This window comes from Solea senegalensis, linkage group LG13 (genome assembly GCF_019176455.1).
Source record: "Solea senegalensis isolate Sse05_10M linkage group LG13, IFAPA_SoseM_1, whole genome shotgun sequence".
In the NCBI taxonomy this organism is placed as follows: domain Eukaryota; kingdom Metazoa; phylum Chordata; class Actinopteri; order Pleuronectiformes; family Soleidae; genus Solea; species Solea senegalensis.
The window spans coordinates 18,691,301-18,711,185 of NC_058033.1; the positions used below are offsets into that span (position 1 = coordinate 18,691,301).

The following is a 19,885-nucleotide window of genomic DNA, read 5'->3' on the forward strand; positions in this document are numbered from 1 at the left end:
GAAACACCGATCAATATTTTTCAACATTTTCTCACATTTTATGGATTAATTGAGAAAAGAATTGACAGATTAACTGATAATGAAAAATGAAAACAATAAATTAAATGAGTTGCAGCCCTGAACGCAATTTTTACTTTGATTTAAACTGCTTAGTAAGGGTTTTTTGCTGTACAAAAATCTGTGAAATTGCCTATCACACAAGTCCTTTTCATTTTTTTTGTGTTAGATAAGCAAATTGAATCTCTGCTTGTTTCTTTTTTTATCCAGTAAAGCTAAAAGGATTAAAATTGCCTTAGCTCAGTTTCTGCTAGGTCATTATATTAATATAAAAATTCGCTGCCATTTAAAATAATTGCAAAATGCCCTTTATAGTGTTTTATAACATAAATATTTTTGCCAGGCTGTCACACTTGGTAAGTTAACACTCGTCTCACACCACCAGCCAACGGGTTCACACTCCACAGATATTTATGCCGCTGCTATTTGCACCGAGGCGAACCACGAGGCAGTTTAGAGGCCCGGGTTTCCAAGCAACCGAGCTGAGAGCTGGAAGATAAGGAAGTAATGTGACCGTGGTACAGCAGGTTACGCTCACTCTGCTCTCTGTTTGCATATCCCCTCCTCATCCTCATCCCCTCCTCCCACCACCCACCATCCTTTTCCTGCCTGTCCTCTCCCGCTCCTATAACTTTGATTCAGTGAAAGATGCAGATGAGTCATTAAGATGCACTTGCCATGTGACACTTAAATTGAGTTATGTGATTATCTGCCAGTGCAGGATGTATGGTAATGGTGATGTAGTTGAGAGCAGAGGCACCTGGGTCACTCTTCATGTCTGCCTGCAAGACGGTGGCCTCTGTTTAAACAAAAACAAAGCAAAAACCATACGTTTGTGTGGGATATTTGAGCTTTCAGTACGATTCTGCTCAGGCCCCAAAAGGCCTCTGTGTCTGAATGTTTGTTCTTGGTGTTTCTAATGTCAGTTAGCACTTTTTTCTCTCTCTCTCTTCATCATCTTCTTCCTAATCTGAGTGCTGAAATGGCAGAGATTATGTGTTTGGCAGCAGTTGGCATCTATAATGTTGCATCACTGCCGTCCTCCTCTTTGCCTTTTATTTTTCTTCCTTGATTCCCTCTCTCTGAATGAAGTTTTACGCGTAAATTCTCTACTTCTGTGGTTAAAAATACAAACAAATGTCATCAAAGTGAAACCTAAATTCACGTGGATGGTCCTCGTGCTGCCCTGCCCCCGCTGCTTTGCAGATGATTGATCCTTTGGGGCTTTTAACATCATGTTGAGCCCGCAGACCGTCGTGCGTCAGGTGCTCTGGCTAATGATTGACAGATTTGTCAGGACTGGTGTGGTGGTGGTGGTGGCTTCACAGCTGGCTGCCTGCCTCACAAACACTGCAGTCTTATCCACCGAGAGCCTTCCTCAAGCATGGTGAGGTGAAGAGTTGACGTCCCTATGCAGCACAGACCGGTGCCATGAGCGCTCTGCTCAGCCTCCTCGCAGGTGTCGTCCTCGCGGCCTCCGCGGCCGCGATACCCAACGCGGGTCTCAAAACGTGGGGTCGTTTCAGTAAACTGCCGTACCCCGGAGACCAGGCGTTCCTCTACGACACGTTCCCCAGAGACTTCATATGGGCAGTGGGCACGGCGGCCTACCAGGTGGAGGGCGCGTTTGAGAAGGACGGGAAGGGGCTCTCCATTTGGGACACTTTTACGCGCGGCGGAAACCGGATCGCCACCGGGGACGTGGGCAGCGACAGCTATCACAACATCCAGGCCGACGTCCGCGCCATCCGGCTGCTCGGGGTCAGCCACTACAGGTTCTCCCTGTCCTGGTCCAGGATATTCCCCAACGGCACCCGCGGGAGCTACAACGAAATTGGCACCAACTACTACCGGACGCTGCTCAAGAGGCTGAAGGAGATCCGCGTGCAGCCCGTGGTGACGCTGTATCACTGGGACCTGCCCGACCACCTGCAGCAGCACTTCGGCGGCTGGAGCAACCCGGAGCTGGTGGACATTTTCAGGGACTACGCCGATTTCTGCTTTGAAACGTTCGGGGACGACGTCAAGTACTGGATCACCATTGATAACCCGTTTGTGGTGGCGCGCCATGGTTATGGCACCGGGGTGGTCGCTCCCGGGATCAAGAGTGACCCTGATCTGCCGTTCCGGGTCGGACACAATCTGCTAAAGGTCAGTGTTGGGTAAAAGTTTGATGATATGCTATTATTATATTATTAACTGTGATATTAGTAATTAATAGCACATGTGTTACAGTTAAATAAGTGTATATAAATGAAATGCATTTATCTTTATTTTTCTTCTGCATTGTGTTAATTTAACTATAATAATTCATGGTCATTTTTACATAATTATTCTCATTTTTATATAAAAAAAACCCCACATTTAAAAGGATTAATGTGTGATATTTGTGCAGCGCTGTGAGAGATTAATATGTTATTTTCAGTCTGTAGAATGATGATGATGTGTAATAATAATTCATCTGAAATTATATTTTTACACACATTTTGTGGCTTGAACAAATATTGCATTTCCTGCGATTTGAAAATTGCACTAAGCTGTATTGCGATTTCGATTAATTGTTCAGCCCTAGTAGAAACTACATTCCAGGTCAACAAAATGAATGTTTGAGCCAGGAGAGTAATAATTGAAGCAGTCTGGCCTTGTATAGCCACTCATTTGATATTTTACGGATTTTATGCCAATTAGATCTGTCAAAAGAAGTTTTTAAAAATATCTGAAAGTGTGTCCCTGAAAATGATCAAATCTAGAGAAAAGATGTGAAGTTTTCCCACTGCCTTGTCTTCATTTCATCTGTCATCACTTAACACGCCTGTCTCTTCCCCCTGTGTCTGTCCTCTCTTGCTCTGTTGGTCCTGCAGGCTCACGCAGCCGCGTGGCATCTCTACGACCGGCACTACCGACCCCGTCAGCAGGGCAAGCTGTCCATGGCGTTGGCCTCCCACTGGATCAAGCCCAGTCGCACCCGCCTGGAGAGCCTGCGAGAGTGCCAGTGCTCCCTGGACCATGTCCTGGGCTGGTTCGCGCGGCCGCTGTTCACAGACGGCGACTACCCCCCCTGCATGAAGGCCCGCCTCGGCTCCCGCCTGCCCTCCTTCACGCAGGAGGAGAGGGAGCAGGTGAGGGGGACGGCGGATTTCTTCGCCCTCTCTCACGGAGCGGCCCTGAGCTTCCAGCTCATCAACGACAGCCTGAAGTTTGGGCAGCACGAGGATCTGGACCTGAGGATGCTGCTTTACTGGGTCAATGCCGAGTACGACAAGCCGCCCATCTTTGTGGTGCAGAGCGGCTGGTAGGTTTTAGATGGTTGTCGACTGCACGATGAGTTTTCCTCGGTTCTTGCCACGTTGTGGAACGTCTTTTTTTGACGCAGGTACGTCCTCGGCAACACCAAGACGGAAGACCCAAAACACATGTACTACCTCAAGAGATTCATTGCAGAGGCGCTGAAATGTGAGTCCTGACACAACAGCAACAGCATGAAGATACACAAGTGGAATGTTAGAAAAAGATGAAGCTGAGCATCTATTTTCCTCCACACAGCAGACAAATTCTTCTTCTGCTTTATTCTTTTGTAACCTTGCATTTTCCAGTATTGTATGAGATGGTACAAGAGTCTATACACTAGTCTAAAAGGTAAATTGTTAAGATTGTAGATTGACAGAACCTCTGATAATCTGTCAAGGTCAAGTACACAGTGAAAGGATTTCTTTGTGTGTGTGCTTAATTGTATTCTTTTGTCCGCTTTAATGTGTCCATTTATGTCTTATGCAAATTGGAGCTGCTATCACAAAAATACACTATTTTAAGATCCAAATCACTTTATTTGAGCATTCAGGATTTCACACAAAACACAGACAGACGTCCCAGTATTGTGTTTTTGTGCTCTGCAGCGATCGTCATCGATGGCGTGAACGTGATCGGATACACGGCCTGGTCCCTGATCGATGGCTTCGAGTGGCACAGGGAGTATGGGATACGACAGGGGCTCTACTACGTCGACTTCAACACGCCGGACATGAAGAGGGAGCCGAAGACGTCTGCCACCTTTTACAGGTAACTGTGGCAACGATTTTTATTTTACTCCTTTTTAAAAAAACAAAAAACACATCTGCGCATTTACCGTAACGACAAACACCGTTCTCACTCCTCCTGAAACCGCTTGTTGTTTTGTTTCCGTCAGGAACGTCATCCAGAGAAGTGGTTTCCCAGAGCTCCCGGAGAACAGACCGGCACAGGGAGTCTTCTCGTGCGATTTCGCTTGGGGCGTATCGGCCAACTCCATACAGGTACACACCTGTGTGTGTCTGTTGTGTGGTGTGAATGTGTGAGGATGGAAGGGAAAGAGTGTGGTTGGGAAGGAGAGACACTGGGAGTCATTTGTGACTTATACGATTGGACAAAAGACCGGGGATGTAAAACACAAAGAAAACACCTCCTCTGAAGGCCCTGTTTATCATATATATTGAACTCCCTGCTAATGTTTATTTTATTTATAAAGCTGAAATAAAGTGCTGTGTACATCAGGGATAAATAAAAGAGACCTAATAGACACAAGGAACGCACAATAAAACACACCATAAAATACTGTAGAAAGTATAAAAACAACACAAATAATCAAATCATACAATAAAACAATAAAAAAGATAAAAACCAAAGAGTAAAAATGGCTTTTAAAATCGTCCGTCTCCTTTCTTTCGTCGTGTCCGTGGCGTTGTTTTGAAGTTGCACTTTTCGTGGTGAAAGTCCAGCTCAGAAATAGCCGTGACGATGAATCGTCTCTTAATCATAAACCACATTAACCTCACAACGTCTGCTCACTGAGCTCAGCAGCACCGTCGCTATCTATCTGCCCTGTTTATTTGCCTTTGCATGTGTGAGGTAAACGCAGTGTGAGTCGGTCAGTGAGTTCATGTTTACTCTGGTCTGTTGACCTCTCCTCCTCTTCTTCTTCTTCTTCATCATCATATCGTAGGTGGAGACCGTGCCCAGCCAGTTTGCAGACCCCAGCGTTTATCTTTGGAACATCTCCAACAACGGAGCTCTGACGAGGCTGGAGGGCTTCAGTGCCCCGACGCTGCGACGCACCGCACACTGCGCCGACTACGCCACGATCCGACAACAAGTCTGTGTCTCTCCTCATCGTTTCAACTGTCGTGTTTTAGATGTTTAGATTCAATATTGTCCTGACCTTAGCACTCCATATTCTACAGACCCTTTAGCACATCAGACACATATGTCATATATTCATATGTTTGTACAAGTGTATAATTGCACTAAAATAACTCATTTATTGCACTAAATCACTAAATCTTCCACACTGGGCCCTGAATGTACCACAGTGACAAAGAGATGTAGGGACATGCGTCAGTCAGTTTTTCTGTGAGGGATCGCATAATTTTTGTTAATAAACACACATTTAAATGAAATTAAAATGACAGCACATTGATTTTTTCATTATTCCCCGATGATTGCTATTACTTCTGGTATATATTTGTTAGAAAATGACTACCACAAAATAGTTTTTGGCACATGTTGTCCCTGTAAAGTACTTTTTAATGAGTAATGATTTGATACACTTTGTGGTTTTAAGTACGTTTACTATTATATGTGTTAATCTTCTCTTCTCACTCTCTCTCTCTCAAAGGTGGATGAAATCCGGCAGGTGGGCGTGAACCACTTCCACTTCTCTCTGAACTGGTCGGCCCTGGTGCCGACGGGCGACGTGTCTCGGCCGAACGCCACGCTTCTGGGCTACTACCGCTGCTTCACCCGTCAGCTGCTGAAGGCCAACGTCACGCCCGTCGTCACGCTGTGGCACCACACGCGCCAGCGCAGCAGCCTGCCGGCCTCGCTGGACACGGCCAACAAGTGGTTGAACAGGTCAGGTCATAAAAGGGACGATAAAATGACATGAGAAGGACGATGGAAGCAGGTTTTCATGGTCGTTGATACCTGAATTTTTCCCTTTATCAGTCTTTACATTATTATATTTTGAATATTTTTGATAAAATAGGTCCACTCATTGTGTAACCATGTTGTAATATATTGTTTTAAAGGGACATTAGCAGGAGCTAAAACCCTACAACAATTATAATCTATTGAATTTACATTAGCATCTATATTCCATTTCAGATAAACGTCTAAAATGTTCATCAATAGTGTTTTCATCATATCTATCATCTGATTTCAGATGTTTAGGCATGAAAATTAACTGAAGCTAAATAGCTTATTATTTTCACTGAGTTGCCACTGAATGAGATTTCCTCTCTTGTGTGACTTTTTTCGCTCAGAGAGACGCCCGAGGCCTTCGCCGACTACGCCAGACTCTGCTATAGAGAACTCGGCGCTCACGTGAAAATGTGGATCACCCTGAACGAGCCCAACGACGAGACGGTGAGCTACGAGGAGGGTCACCAGATGCTCCGCGCGCACGCTCTGGCCTGGCGGGCGTACGACGGCGAGTTCAGACACACGCAGAGAGGACAGGTCAGCAGAAATACGTCTTTATTTTTTAATAGTAATTACTTCTTTAATTGAGGTTGTGTCTGTCATGTTAAGCAAGGGATCTGAAAACGGCACTTTTGCCGATGTTTTGGCTCAAATAGTCAATCGCTTACACCACATTAACATGCCGATCCATGCACTACGCTCAAAAAACTGCAGCTGAGGTCGGGTCGGGTCTGTTACCATCACACATTAGCAGATTTCTGTGTCAACCAGCCATGACGACTGTTGCAGATCCTGCTCAGCTGTGAATCGTGGGTAAAATCGGACAAAAAAAATCTTGTAGTGTGTCCCCATCTTAAGGTAGAAGTGTTATCATTTGAGTAAAAAAAGTGACTCGTCCCGCCGTGTTTGTTGTTGTGTCTCAGGTGTCTCTGGCTCTGTACATGGACTGGGTGGAACCAGCCTTCTCCTTCAGCCGCGAGGACGTTGAACCCGCTAAAAGGGTCTTAGACTTCCGCGTCGGCTGGTTTGCGGAGCCCATCTTCGGCAGCGGGGACTACCCCGTGGGAATGAGGAGCTGGATGCGACAGCTCAACTCACTTGAGTACAAATTCTTCACATCACGTCTTTACAGTTTATGTGTTGTTGAACAGAATGAAGGATCTTAACCATGTTTTGATGGATTCTCCAGAGGATGAACTGCTTTCATGATCCTCTGACTTTTAATCAAGCACCACTGTGAGATTGTGGCGTTTGAATAAAATTTGGGAATTAAAACGCAGAGATAAGAAAAACACACCACACATTGTTGTAGAATAGATTATTGAGCAGTAACTCATGCTTAAACATTTTGAAAGCTTTGCCATACATTTTACTGTAATTTAAATGTGCACTTAAACAGTTTGTTGTCGTGTCTCTTGTGTTTTTTCCTTCCACAGCCTGCCTGTCTTCAATGAGGAGGACAGACAGCTGGTTAAAGGGACATACGACTTCTTCGCCATCAGCCACTTCAGTACCAAGTTGGTCACACATGCCAAGGAAGACTCGTAAGATTCAGTCCTCTTTTTTTTTTCTGTTTCTTTTCCTTTATTTTGACACAACAAACCGAGACACTATCGGTTTCTGTGTCGTCTCCACATCTGCAGGTACACATACACGGAAATTTTAGAGGTCCAGCACATGATCGACACCACATGGATCATGTCCCCGAGGCCTGTTGTGCCCTGGGGGCTGAGGAAGGCCCTCAACTGGGTGAGACTGGAGGGACCCAGGGTCGTGCTCTCTGTTCTTGTACACAAGTGGGACGTGAGGGACTTCCACTCGGATTGTTGATTCTTCAATAAGAAAGAAGTGGTCGATCAGACACAAGCTCTCGTTCAAGTCTTGAGTATCTGTAAATTACACTGACACTGCTCCTCTGCTTTGGTAGGTGAAGGAGCACTACTGCGATGTGCCCGTCTACGTGATGGCTAACGGGGTCCAGGAAGACCCGGCCCGCTTCAAAGACAGCCTGAGAGTCTACTACCTGTACAACTACATCAACGAGGCGCTCAAAGGTCAGAACACGGAACACACGCACACACAATATTTGCTGTTGAGACTGCAAAAAAAGAGAAAAAAACTCTCATTCCACTGCCTCTGCAGAGCTTAAATATTAGACAAGTCTTCAGGTCACTGACCCACAAATCGTCAGCTGACTTAAAACACTGGTATCATCAGAGCTACACACTCACCTCTGAATCATAGAGTCAAGGTTACTTACTATCGATTTCCCCGTCCTTGTAAAGTTCGACTTAAAGTGACATAAGGTTGTGTACACACACGTGTCCTTATCATCATCATTATTATTATTAGTAGTAGTAGTAGTAGTAGTAGTAGTAGTATTAATATGATTATCATTATTATTATTATATGTCGCAGTGTCTTCTGTCACCACTGAGTGGCAGTACTGCGCACATTTGTCACTTATGACCACATGTTTGTGTGTTTATAGTGAGAAGAGGACAATAAATGGAGGGAGGAATAATACATCTTCTACTCAATATCAAATAGTAATGTAAAAGTAGATCAAACATGACAGTGTGCTTCATTTTTTTGCCACAATTTTCCTTAAATAACTGACTGAATTTCGTATATTTTGAAGAATTAGTGGCACAAAACTCAACATAGACAATATGGTATTCAATACTCAATAGTTCAATTGTAACTAACCAGTTTTCAATAGTACGGTAATTTTAATTTTAACCAGTTTACCCTCCTGCTTCCTAAATATCCCACAGCCAAGGGGAGCAGTGTCATTCTCAACCGAGTGGGTCAATCTGACCCACACAAGGTAGCAGGAGGGTTTATTTGTTTATTATCAACTTATTTTGAAATGTATAAGCCTATAAATATTTAACAAATGGCTCAAAACACACCAGTATTTAAAGATATTTATGAATCTAAACCTCTTAACGTGTACATGTGCTCAAAAAAGTTAGATTTGTTGAAAATACATTACAACAATGAACCGTAACATAACCATATATGTATATCACAATACACAAAACACTCCAAAAAGCACAAATAACTATCTAAAATGGAACATACGTGTTTAATAAACACTCTAATACTCTGATATTGGAAAATTTACACTGTATTTTTACATATGACCGTATAAAAGGGGTAGGTTAAACGTTAAGAGGTAAATTTTTTCTCTGAAGTAAAAGAAAATGACGCATAAGTTCAGTGTTTCCTCCTCCTCCTCCTCCTCCTCCACAGCGTATATCCTGGACGGCGTCAACCTGAAGGGCTACTTCGCGTACGCCCTGAGCGACCAGAGAGACCCCGGCTTCGGTCTGTACGGCCAGGTGCACGAAGAAGTCATCGACAAGGCCTCGCTCTTCAACTACCGCAACATCATCCAGCACAACGGCTTCCCCATCCAGGGCGCGGCGCGGCAGCAGTGTCCCAGCTCGCCGCCGCCATGCCTGGGCTGCTACGTTCTGGTGAAGAGGCCCGTGGTGGGATTCTTGACTATCGTGGGTTCGGGCGTGCTCATCACCCTGTGCCTCATCATCTACTACACGGCCAAGAGACACAAGGAGTCTTACTGAGGATTTTGACTCAAAGACTTGTTTTTTTATATATATATACTGTATATATATATTCTCCTAATGTGACGAGTTTATTCTCGAAAGATTAAATGTTTTTTTTCCTTTTCAGTTTGCCCCTAATACTCTGTTGTAGTTTCCCAATCCTGGTCCTCTTATGTCAGATGTTTCCTTGCTCCTCGCAACACACCTGATTCAAAACGAGTGCGTTGTCGTCAGGCTTTTGCAGAGCTCGACGATTTGAATCAGGAAACCTCTAAAATAAGAGGACCAGGATTGGGAAACACTGATATAGTTATAACTGATCTGAGGTAATCTCTACATTTCATTAACACATGTTTTTAGTGGCTTAATTGTACGTCTCCCTGAACTGCCGTGTGATCTGATTGGGGATTAAATGGGGCCCAGAGGAGTTGCAGAAGTGTGTCTTGGATTACTTTATTTAAATTATGCTGAAAAGTTATTGTGGAATTGTTGATTATTAATTAATCTGTAAACCTTTTGAAATAAGTACTTAATAGACATACCCTCACATTCCAACTGTTAATAAATGTTATGTACCTTTGGTGTACATTTATTTGAAAGGAGATTTTTAACAGCTGATGTGGTTTTGTTATGTGATGTGTTTAGAAATGACTGCTATTGAATGGCAACTTACTAAATGTTTTAACGTCCAGGCTCAACCTTCTCCTCCCCCAGCTCCAAGACAAAACTAGAGACAGAGACGACGAGAAAAAGCAACTTTCAAAGCATGATGAATCTCAACAGGAGTGTCACAGGATCGACGGCTGATGTCAACGACACATTTAACCAACCTGTAATTCCCTGATGAATTGATGGAAAGTTCAGGTACAAAGTATCAGTCACATGTGAATTATCTGCACATTATCTGTCCTAGATGATGCGTGTTATAAAATGCTGCTTGTTTGAGTGTTTTACTCTCCAGAAAGTGTTGTTTTCTCATATAATTCAAAGGAGGAAGAGGCCAGTTTGTTTAGTTCAGTACTTTAATGAATATGTGTAAATATCTCTTGCTTTTGCTCAAATATTGTAGACAGTATTGTGACTGTTGATGTGTTCTATATCAACAGGAGTGAAGGTCATTGAGGGTAATGAGGTTTATTCGTTTAATATACAAAAGGAAAGAAAGACGTCAAGAAAAGTATCCGTATTTACGTCCGTTCAGAGTCAAAACATCATGGCCTCCAGACCGTCTTCCATGAACTTCTTGTACATGGCCATGAACTTGGCCGTGAAGGCTTCCAGGTGGTAAATGGCTTTGTTGCCCAGCTGCAGCCTGTGTTCATAATAAGCCGCCATGTGGGACACTTCTGTCTTCAGCTGGCCATCGCAGTTCCTTAGCAGCTCCGTGACCAGTCCCTGATAAGGAGGATTTAGACAAAAGGGAAGGAATAAACTTGACTGCAAACTGCTTGAGTGGAGAGGAGGTGTGGTTAAACACGCGTGGTACCTTCATAATGATATCGGGAGGAATGCAGTGAGTCAGAAGCTCGTACAGTCTCGCTCGAACCTCCAACAACCTGGAACGGAGACAGACAGATTCAGGTCCAATTAGCTAGACGTCTAACAGGATCCGTTAACTCTCTCTTCTCTCAGCCTTTCCTACCTCTGAGGGCTCTGCTGGCTGACGATGGCATTAGCTGTTTCTCTGAGGTACACCTCCCAGTCCGTCTCTGGGACATCTTGGTCCGCTGAGAATGGATACCTGGAGAAGATGACCACATCCACAGTAAGCACACACACTTTTATTTAATACTACATATTAATCCACAGATAACGCTGTCGGAGAACTTACTGCTGCACTCTGCAGGCCTCGCACATCAAAAGAGCTTTGCGGAGGTTGCGCCCCGACTTCTCACTGATTTGCTTGGCCAGCTCGGGTGGGAGGAGCAAACCCTCCTTTTTGCAGACTGATGTCAAAACATTACAGACCTGAAAAGGGGTACAACATAAGTTAAATGTCCTGATTTATGCAGAAAATGTAAAGACTTTCTGTGACGCTTCTTTCAGATCGTGTCCACTTCACCTCTTCCGTGCTCGGCAGAGGAACCCTGATGGCCAGGCAACGGCTCCGGATCGGCCCGATGACTCTGGAGGTGGAGTTGGAGCAGAGGATGAGACGGCAGGTGGACATGTATTTTTCCATCGTCCGACGCAACGCGTGCTGGGCGTCCTTTGTGAGTCTGTCCACCTCTGTCAGCAACACCACTAAGAACAAACATTGTGCCAATTACGACAAGAACAAATCTGATTTATGGCTCATAGAGCCAGGAGATGGCGTCACAGGATGACCCTCAGCGATAGAGATGATTATCTGATTATCAGAGACTTCTCACAACATTCCTATCTGCTCTCAAAACAAAGGTTCAGCAACAGAGTGATAATAAAAAGGCACAGTTTTCACCGTTACAAAATCAGTGTTCAATCAAAGTTATTTTAAGCTTTTTTAAAAGAAAAAGATGCACAGTGTTGCATTAAATGTCTCTTTTCTACCTTTGAACTCCCTCTGTGTGCTTGACTGAATCTGCTGAGACTGAGCGACAGTTTTAATCAGCTCTTGAATCACCACGCGGTCCTGGTTTCCTGCGTCACTGTACAATACAAGACAGAAAAACTTAGGTCTCGTAACATACAATAATACCTTTCTTTAAATGCAGTAAAGAAAACGCTTTTAATAATTTCATTACAAAAGTGGTACCTTGCATTAACTTCCAAGTGATAGTTGCTCGCTATCGTGTTGATCTCAATTTTCTTCTTTGAAGGAGCCTGCAGTGGAAAATAAAGAGCAAAATTAAATTAAACTGTGAGGCAAATGTGGACAGAAACACTGCATGTGAGTTATGTAATGGTTAGTGACTTCGTCTCATTATTTCTCCTCTCACCACGATGGTCTGGTGCTCTATGCGGAGCTTCTCCACTCCAGCTCCGTACAGCTCCCTCAGCAGACACATGATGCGCGTCTTCTTCCCCGCGCCTGACGGACCGTACACCAACAAGTGTGGAAAGTCTCCACACTGGACCTGAAACAATCGTTTAAAGAGGTTTACGTCACCTAACTGGAAGTGATGGACACTGACGTTCTCCAATAACCGAGGTAAACATGAGACAAATCTCACTGATCAGCTGTAACAAAACAGTTATCTTGGAATGGAAATTATCCATTCGTACCTGTCAGGGCTGCAACAATTATTCAATAAATCACCAACTATTTTAATAATCGATTATTCAGTTTTAGAGCTTGTTTTTCTCTCGCTTGGTTTTGCAGCTTCTTAAATGTGAATATTTTCCAGTTTCTTTGCTCCATTTGACAAAGAAAGCATTAAAACTGAATCACTTTTGGTTTGTGGAGAAAACAAGACATTTGAGAACACCGATCAACATTTTCTGACATTTTATGGACCAAACAAATACTCGATTAATCGAGAAAATAAGACAGATAAATTGATTATGAACATAATCGTTAGTTGCAGCTCTCGTGTCTACATTGGCTTCTTTCTGTGTGTAATACGAGTTAATCGTTAAGTATTGTGCTTTTGCAAATGCTACAACCTTCGTACATACATGTTGTGACTTGTACATATACATATACACAAATACATGCATACATACACACACATATATATATATATATATATATATACACACACGGTCTACGTACTAAAAGAACATTAAAACAAATAAATATTACATTTAATGGCTTAGCGTTATAGCTAAACTCCACTTGTTGTGTGGGGCCTGAGCTGCTAACAGAGAAGATGCTAATATAGAAGCTGCTAACTCGTTTCTCTTCTTACCAGGTTTTTAAGCTGAGACGCTTGATCTTTGTGATAGTCGAGTTTCCCCAGAGAAGTCGGCCGATATTTGTCCACCCACAAACTCATCGTGGTTTGTTTGTTTGTCTTTTTTGCTACAGTTTTTACTATGCTCCGTGTTGACAGCAGTCGCTAACTGTCTGACACTGTTGAGCTCCCGCGAATATCGTTCACATCAACTGTGTCGCAGTTTCCTGTCCAGCTACGGAAAGTCGAAGGGGCCAAATTAGAAACAGGCGAGCGGGAAATGCACGATGGACGATGGACGATGGATAGCTAGATAAAGCACTTTTCATCCAGAATGGTACAGAGAAGAAAAATATAAAACTACATATGGACAAGAAAACAAGTTTGGGTTTAAAATAAAAATAAACTACAAATACAAAATATGTAAACTTAGTAAGTAATACAATTTACAAATAAATGAATAGATAAACATATTTCACCTTGGTGGGATATTTATATCCATTTTATATTATGCATATTTGTCTTTCACAGTTTCATGTCATTGCATTGTAAGTGCCATTTACATCTAATGATTATATCTTTTTTGTTGTATAATATTAATTATTTTATGTTGTAATGTTGAGAAACCACAGCTGAGTAATTCAGATTTCTTGTGTTTTTTATTTAATTGGAGTTATTTGTGTCTCATGAGGCTTCCGTAGTTTACTTGTAGAACAGGAGAATTAGGATTGGGATTATACATTTTTCTGTTGTGATTAAATTAGCAGGCAGCGCAGCGAAGCTGTCTTTGTCGTCCATATGAGGCTATATAATATAACCACCACAGTACAAAGATCAACTTCTGTTATTGTATGAATATTATTAGAGATTTGTGTGTGAAGCCCGGGATAGTCATTGTGTGGGTGGTGGATTAAAATCGGCTCACGTACAGACTGTTATGACTGCGTCCTGTATTGTACTGGAAAGATAACATCATCGTTTTTTCTGTTGCAGCAGATCTGCAGATGTTTGCACTGAAGACACTCAAACTGTCCGATTCCTCCGAGGAATGTAACAACAGAAATGTCACTGCATGTTCAAAGTCATAGTGACAGAAAGAACACAACTGTGAGTGGAATTAAAATGCATTTATATATTTGCTTATTTGACAATATACACAGATTAATTAGGTTTTCCTGTCTTTCATATTTATATAATTCAGTGTATTTTACAGTTTTGTTTCCGCCGTTAATGCACATGTGTACTTTAGCATTTTCTTTTCCGTACTTGTTGCATACCGCACGTACCTGTCAAATTCACTCCACCTTACCTCCATCTCTCATCACTTTTGTTGCTTTTTCTTATTCCTGTGCAGGAATGTTCCATATGGAGGAGCGTGCCTCAGCAGGTCAGTGGTGCTTGTATTGAAATGTTTGAGTTAAATTAATATGCGTCCATCATTGTGTAGGACAGTGTCAAAAAAAAAGAAAAGTGAGGTGGCCTGAGGGTGGTGGAGTTTATTCATAAGTGAATAGATGAGTTTTGATGAATCAACTGCCTAATAGTTAAACTTGTGCAGACGCTCCACTGACTCTTAAAACCAAGTATTTGACACGATCACGTCATCCTAAAACACAGAGAAACTTTAATTTGGATTTTTGCTCTTTTCTTTGTTTGACTGTCACAAAATCAGAGGTTGAAAGTAATGAATTAAATTTCAGAAAGTTAAAGCATTTTTTGACCTTTGACCCATTTTGACTGACACATCCTGTGTTTACATATTTTTTTTTGTCATCACTTTTGTAAAGGTTTGCCTTTAATTTAAAAACATTTAATGAGAGATTTGTATCCTCTTTCCATCCGTATTACACTATACATAAGAAAGAACCCCAACCTTTGAACCCCTAACATTTTATACAAGCTACTACTACTAAGTACTTTTATTTGTACTTAAGTAAAATTGTATCAAAAGAGTGGTATTTTTACTTTAGAATATTTCCGTACTATTTCCACCTCTGCACAAAACTCCAAAACCCTTCAGGAAATCCATTAATAAATAATTTTATTGTTATTTCTTTTATGCTATAAACCTACTCTACCACTACTAACCACTTAATGAATTCCAGTGTCCATAAACTGCAGTATCTGTATGGTATACTATATCTTTATGTAGAAAATATCTGAAATTTGCTAGATAGTTAACATCACTAGCACTTGTGTTTGTGGATGTGGAGACATGACACTAAACACTTCAGATACGCATCATTACACTCAACCTTGGCCACGTCTCCCGTCCACCAGCACCTGGATGGTCAAACATGCCTCGACAGGCACAGTCTCCGTCTCTTTAGACTTGACCCAAGACGTCGTCCTCGAAAAACATGAAATTCACTGTTTGCTGGGGCATTCCACAGTCTGTCGACATCTTTTCTTGTTGATTAAGACTTGCTGTAGTTGCCAAACACATGAAAGCAGAGCGAGAGATATTTGAAGAGGGCCACGTTTAAAGCATTACCTCATGTGCTGTCAAGGAATGTGCGTCTGAGGTAAAAAAAAAAAAGAAATCCTTTGCCTTGAGCCACGTTATGCAGCAGTGAGTGAGTGGGAAAGGAGGAATGGGGATTTTAATCAAAGTCTGTTGACTTAACACTAACGTACATGCAGCTATTTAATCCGGTTTCATCGTTTCTGCAACAGAGCTTTGCTTCGAGTGCATAATTTTCTCCCCTTGTGCAGCTATTATTCTGAGGTCACTGCTTTTGGACAGCCTGAACACAGTGTTACCCTCTAATTTAGTGCCTTAACCTTAAAATGAACCTCACCACAAGTCAAATCTTAGCCCTAAACTTCACCCGTTCTTCAGAAATCAGGTGCTGCCTCATTGGGACCCGCATTTTAGGTTTCATTTTCTGACTTCTGCCAAAAAAGGTCCTAAAGAGGTCACAAATATAACTACACACACAACAAATGGCACAAACACCTGCCTGTGGAGCTCCCTGTCTTCTGCACTGAGGTAATGTAGGAGGGGAAAAACATTCCATAGCCCTTTTTCTCTCTCTCTCTTTCTCTTTCTCCTCCCCCTCGCAGCATTTCATATACTTTCAGACATTAAGTCACTCATTCCGCATCATCTGTGTCATAGAGTATACCAGCTCTGTGGGCTGCTGCGGCTGGATCCTCGCGTTATCTCCGGGGTTCTTCCAGACTTCTGCTGCTGGTGGACTTCTTCCTTTGATGACACAGCTTTCGCCAGAGAAACATCTGGTATGTTCATGAATCGTGACTTTTTGAGCTTATTTAAAGTGTCCTATAGTTTATTTTAACGTGAATGTGCCCTTGTTGATGTTGATTGTTAGGCATTTATCTGCAGTCATGGATAAGACATTCTTCACAGACTGACTGACTCATGGTCTGGGTATTAAATTTGTGAACAAGCATGTACATTGGAACAAAAACCTAAGATCGTCCGTTTTTTTGTTTTTGTGAGTAATAAAACTGTCAGGAATTCAAGGCAAACCATTGCGTGTTTGGAAGACAAAGGGAATGTGTCAGGCAAGGAAACTTGGGTGTGTTTGCTACAGCCAAAAATATCCCATCAGGAAAAAACAATGAGGCAAAAGGCTTTTTTTTTGGACACGCACAAGTCTGACAGTTTCATGCTGTGCGAGGGTTATGAGGACTGTTTCTCTCCCCTGGAGCAGTGACTTATGTGGTTCGTTTGGCCACAAATATCCCATTAAACCCTCATCCAGTCAGAAGAGTTCCACTGTTTCTACACTCTTGAAAATAGTGTTCTCTAAATTCTGTAAAAAAGGATGTATTTATTTTAGTGTGGCACACAACAGGGCCCCGTCTTACTCTCTTTATGAATAGACAAAAGTAGGAATCACACCTAAATTAAGACGTGCAGTATAAATTTGAATCATATACATGCTCATGTGTGCATGTACGAACACGAATCCTTCACCCAGATTTATGTCAATTCTCCTTCTTTCTCTCTTTCTCCAAGATTTTGACGGGGAATTTAAATGACACGGCACCAGAGAAGAACCAACAATGGATGAAGGTCCAGTAGCTGCACTGCCTGTTCAGCAGCAGCAGTCGAACAGGCTTGTTTACCCCCAGGCTGTGGGTGTCTCACCGGATGGCCTGCAAGGTCAAGTTCCCTTCCAGACTCAACGCTCCGGCAGACGTGAAAGAACCATGTCTGAACGCGCTCCTTTGTTGAACTGCGCTCCTGCTCTTGTGGCTGGTTGTGGCCAAATGTGTGATGAGCAAAAGATGGATATCAGCTCCTTTTGTGAGTCAGTCAAGCAGCGAAATGGACACTGTGGAGACACTGTGGTGTCTCAGGTGGAGGCACAATGTGGAGCCACATTACCTCGACAGCAAGAAAAAAGAACCACCATGTCCTCCCGTCCTGATAAGTCAGTTTCTACCTTCTCGCCAGTTGAGGGAAAAAGTGCACGCAAGCATCTGCCAACATCAGAAGACTCTTCACTGGATGTCCTCAGAATAGTCAAGCACCAGCCGAGCGTCATTGTGTTCTGTGACTATGACGACCAGCTGTTCCTGTCCAATGGGAGCTCCGACAGTGGCGAGGCCTCCTCGTCCAGCGCCGGCGAGGGTGACAGCGACGAGGATGACGACTTTCCTGAGACGTTACAATATAAGGAATTCCTGGTCAGTCGTCGCCGGAGAAACTTGAGCAGGAACAGGAAGTGCTTGAGGAAGAGACAGGATGCCCAGCCTAGTAGCTCTGCATCTGACCGGCAGACGCACAGCAGCCAGAGCAGAGAGGAGTTCACTGCAGGTGGCGAGGAGGACGAGAAGAGCAATGGAAAGCAGGTAAGAAAAGAGTTTTGTTATGACAAAGAATGTGAAGAGTTGACGGAGAAAGGAAGTCAGTGCCTGACCTGTCACAGCTGGACATTTGTGTGGTCACAGCAGCTGAAGCACAGGCATCACTGATAACTGCAGTGATTCATCTAACCTCAGTCAGTGACAGTGAGCCAGCGCGGACACACACGTCAGTCGATTCTAACTATCTACACCTGTGATGTAACGACTGCCACATACCAGTCATCTCTCCAGTGAGTCCTTCTCACACCAGCAGAGGGCAGCAATGCCAAACTCTTTCAGAATGAGTTCTCCAGTACAGTAGGAACATCTTCTTTGATGTATTCAGTCCTGTATTCAGTCCTGGTCCAGTGAAGCAGATAGTTCCAACTGCAGGCTCCAACAACTTTATTACAATGCACAAAATTTCTATTTTGGGTTTGGTCAAAGTTGCGAAATGAAGGAATGCAGACATGTTGTCGTAATGTCCCTGGCTCCTGTTGGGCAAACCTTTAGATTTAAAGCTCCAACACACAATTTTTGTCGTGGATTAAAGTGTTCTGCCCCTCTTTGGTCTTCATTAACAGAAACGATGTAACATAAACAGCAATGCTGTCACACGTGACTGGTATGATGTTTGTGTTGTCATGTCAAACTGCTGAACAATCATGTTTCAAGCAATAGAATTCAATTCTGAAACTGGATGGTGGATGTGGTCCTGTAATGCACTGGTGACCTGTCCGAGGTGTAACCCCGCCTTTCACCAACTGGGATTGGCACCAGAGAACCCCCGTGACCTTCATGTGGAGGATAAATCAGTAGAAGATGGATGGATGGGCGATTTGGTTGTCTAATTCCTGTTGGTTCACTGTATTTGCTCTCCTAAAAGCTTATGTTACCCCTCGACTACTCCATTTGTCAAAGGATTGGACAATCCAGACTCTTTTCGTGCTACCTGAAGCTCTTGAAGACCCAGCTCTTCCAAGAGCATCTTCTGTCCTATAGCACTTACTTCTGCACGCTCACCCTCAGTCAGTCCACTGTTCCTATCGAGTGGATTTCTTTCCAAGACTTGTGTGCTGAATAAATGGGAATGTTTTTGTTCGCTGTGAAACTCTTAATGATAAATTCCTCTCAGTTTTCTCCTGGCCTCTGCTGGCATCTCCGCCTCCCAGCAGGCACTTCACCCACTGGGCGTCTTTAATAGTGTGAGCGGGCTCCTGAGCGTGTTCTCACACCTGTCAGAGCGGCTCTCGGCCGCTGGTGCTTTCTCATCATGGTCCACTGGCACACTCTCTCCCCCCTCGACCTGAATTGAAAGGATTTGTTCTCGCCGCCGCCGCCGCCGTGCTCCTTTTGTGAACTCGTTCTCTCGCCGTTTGACCAAGTGGCCTTTAAAGTCACTCGCTGACAGGCCTCGGCCAGTGCTCATTTAAATACCTGTTAAGTCAAAGTGGTCCCATTGTGCTCGCACATTCCTGGAATAGCTTGGCCCGGGTAGTTTCGTCACACTCCTCAGCGTGGGTAGCTAGATGAAATAATTTGAGGAATTCAGGGTAAAGATGAAGTTATTAAGCGGCGTTTAATGGGACATGAGATTTAGGAGCTTCGCTGTGATGCTGGGCGACGATCTCGTGTCAGTGTCTCCTCCTGTTTCAGCCTTGATCT

At 43.3% G+C, this 19,885-nt stretch overlaps 3 protein-coding genes across 4 annotated transcripts in view; 2 read left to right on the forward strand and 1 right to left on the reverse strand.

Annotated features, from left to right (window-relative positions):
* The first annotated feature begins 402 nt into the window (after window positions 1–402).
* Window positions 403–10,186, forward strand: kl (klotho). The gene is made up of 13 exons (XM_044041646.1): window positions 403–2,208; window positions 2,919–3,349; window positions 3,431–3,510; window positions 3,951–4,113; window positions 4,241–4,346; window positions 5,033–5,182; window positions 5,705–5,940; window positions 6,351–6,546; window positions 6,933–7,111; window positions 7,446–7,553; window positions 7,653–7,758; window positions 7,937–8,063; window positions 9,268–10,186. The coding sequence occupies exons 1-13, from the start codon at window positions 1,489–1,491 to the stop codon at window positions 9,600–9,602; spliced, it is 2,937 nt and encodes a 978-aa protein (XP_043897581.1). The 5' UTR covers window positions 403–1,488; the 3' UTR covers window positions 9,603–10,186.
* A 406-nt stretch (window positions 10,187–10,592) lies between these two features.
* On the reverse strand, window positions 10,593–13,619 carry rfc3 (replication factor C (activator 1) 3). Its single transcript, XM_044041647.1, has 9 exons — window positions 13,415–13,619; window positions 12,503–12,640; window positions 12,319–12,386; window positions 12,114–12,211; window positions 11,647–11,828; window positions 11,416–11,552; window positions 11,227–11,325; window positions 11,071–11,140; window positions 10,593–10,979 (listed from the first exon to the last, which is right to left on the reverse strand). The coding sequence occupies exons 1-9, from the start codon at window positions 13,499–13,501 to the stop codon at window positions 10,788–10,790; spliced, it is 1,071 nt and encodes a 356-aa protein (XP_043897582.1). The 5' UTR covers window positions 13,502–13,619; the 3' UTR covers window positions 10,593–10,787.
* stard13a (StAR-related lipid transfer (START) domain containing 13a) overlaps window positions 12,544–19,885 on the forward strand; it is a 43,307-nt gene continuing 35,965 nt past the window's right edge. Inside the window, exons 1-5 of one of the 2 annotated variants that reach the window (XM_044041640.1) lie at window positions 12,544–12,714; window positions 14,393–14,506; window positions 14,754–14,786; window positions 16,521–16,642; window positions 17,388–18,226. In XM_044041640.1, coding sequence (XP_043897575.1) covers window positions 17,435–18,226 — 792 coding nt within the window. In that variant the 5' untranslated portion in view covers window positions 12,544–12,714; window positions 14,393–14,506; window positions 14,754–14,786; window positions 16,521–16,642; window positions 17,388–17,434. The remainder of the gene's footprint in view (window positions 12,715–14,392; window positions 14,507–14,753; window positions 14,787–16,520; window positions 16,643–17,387; window positions 18,227–19,885) is intronic. The other variant, XM_044041641.1, reaches the window with a different exon arrangement.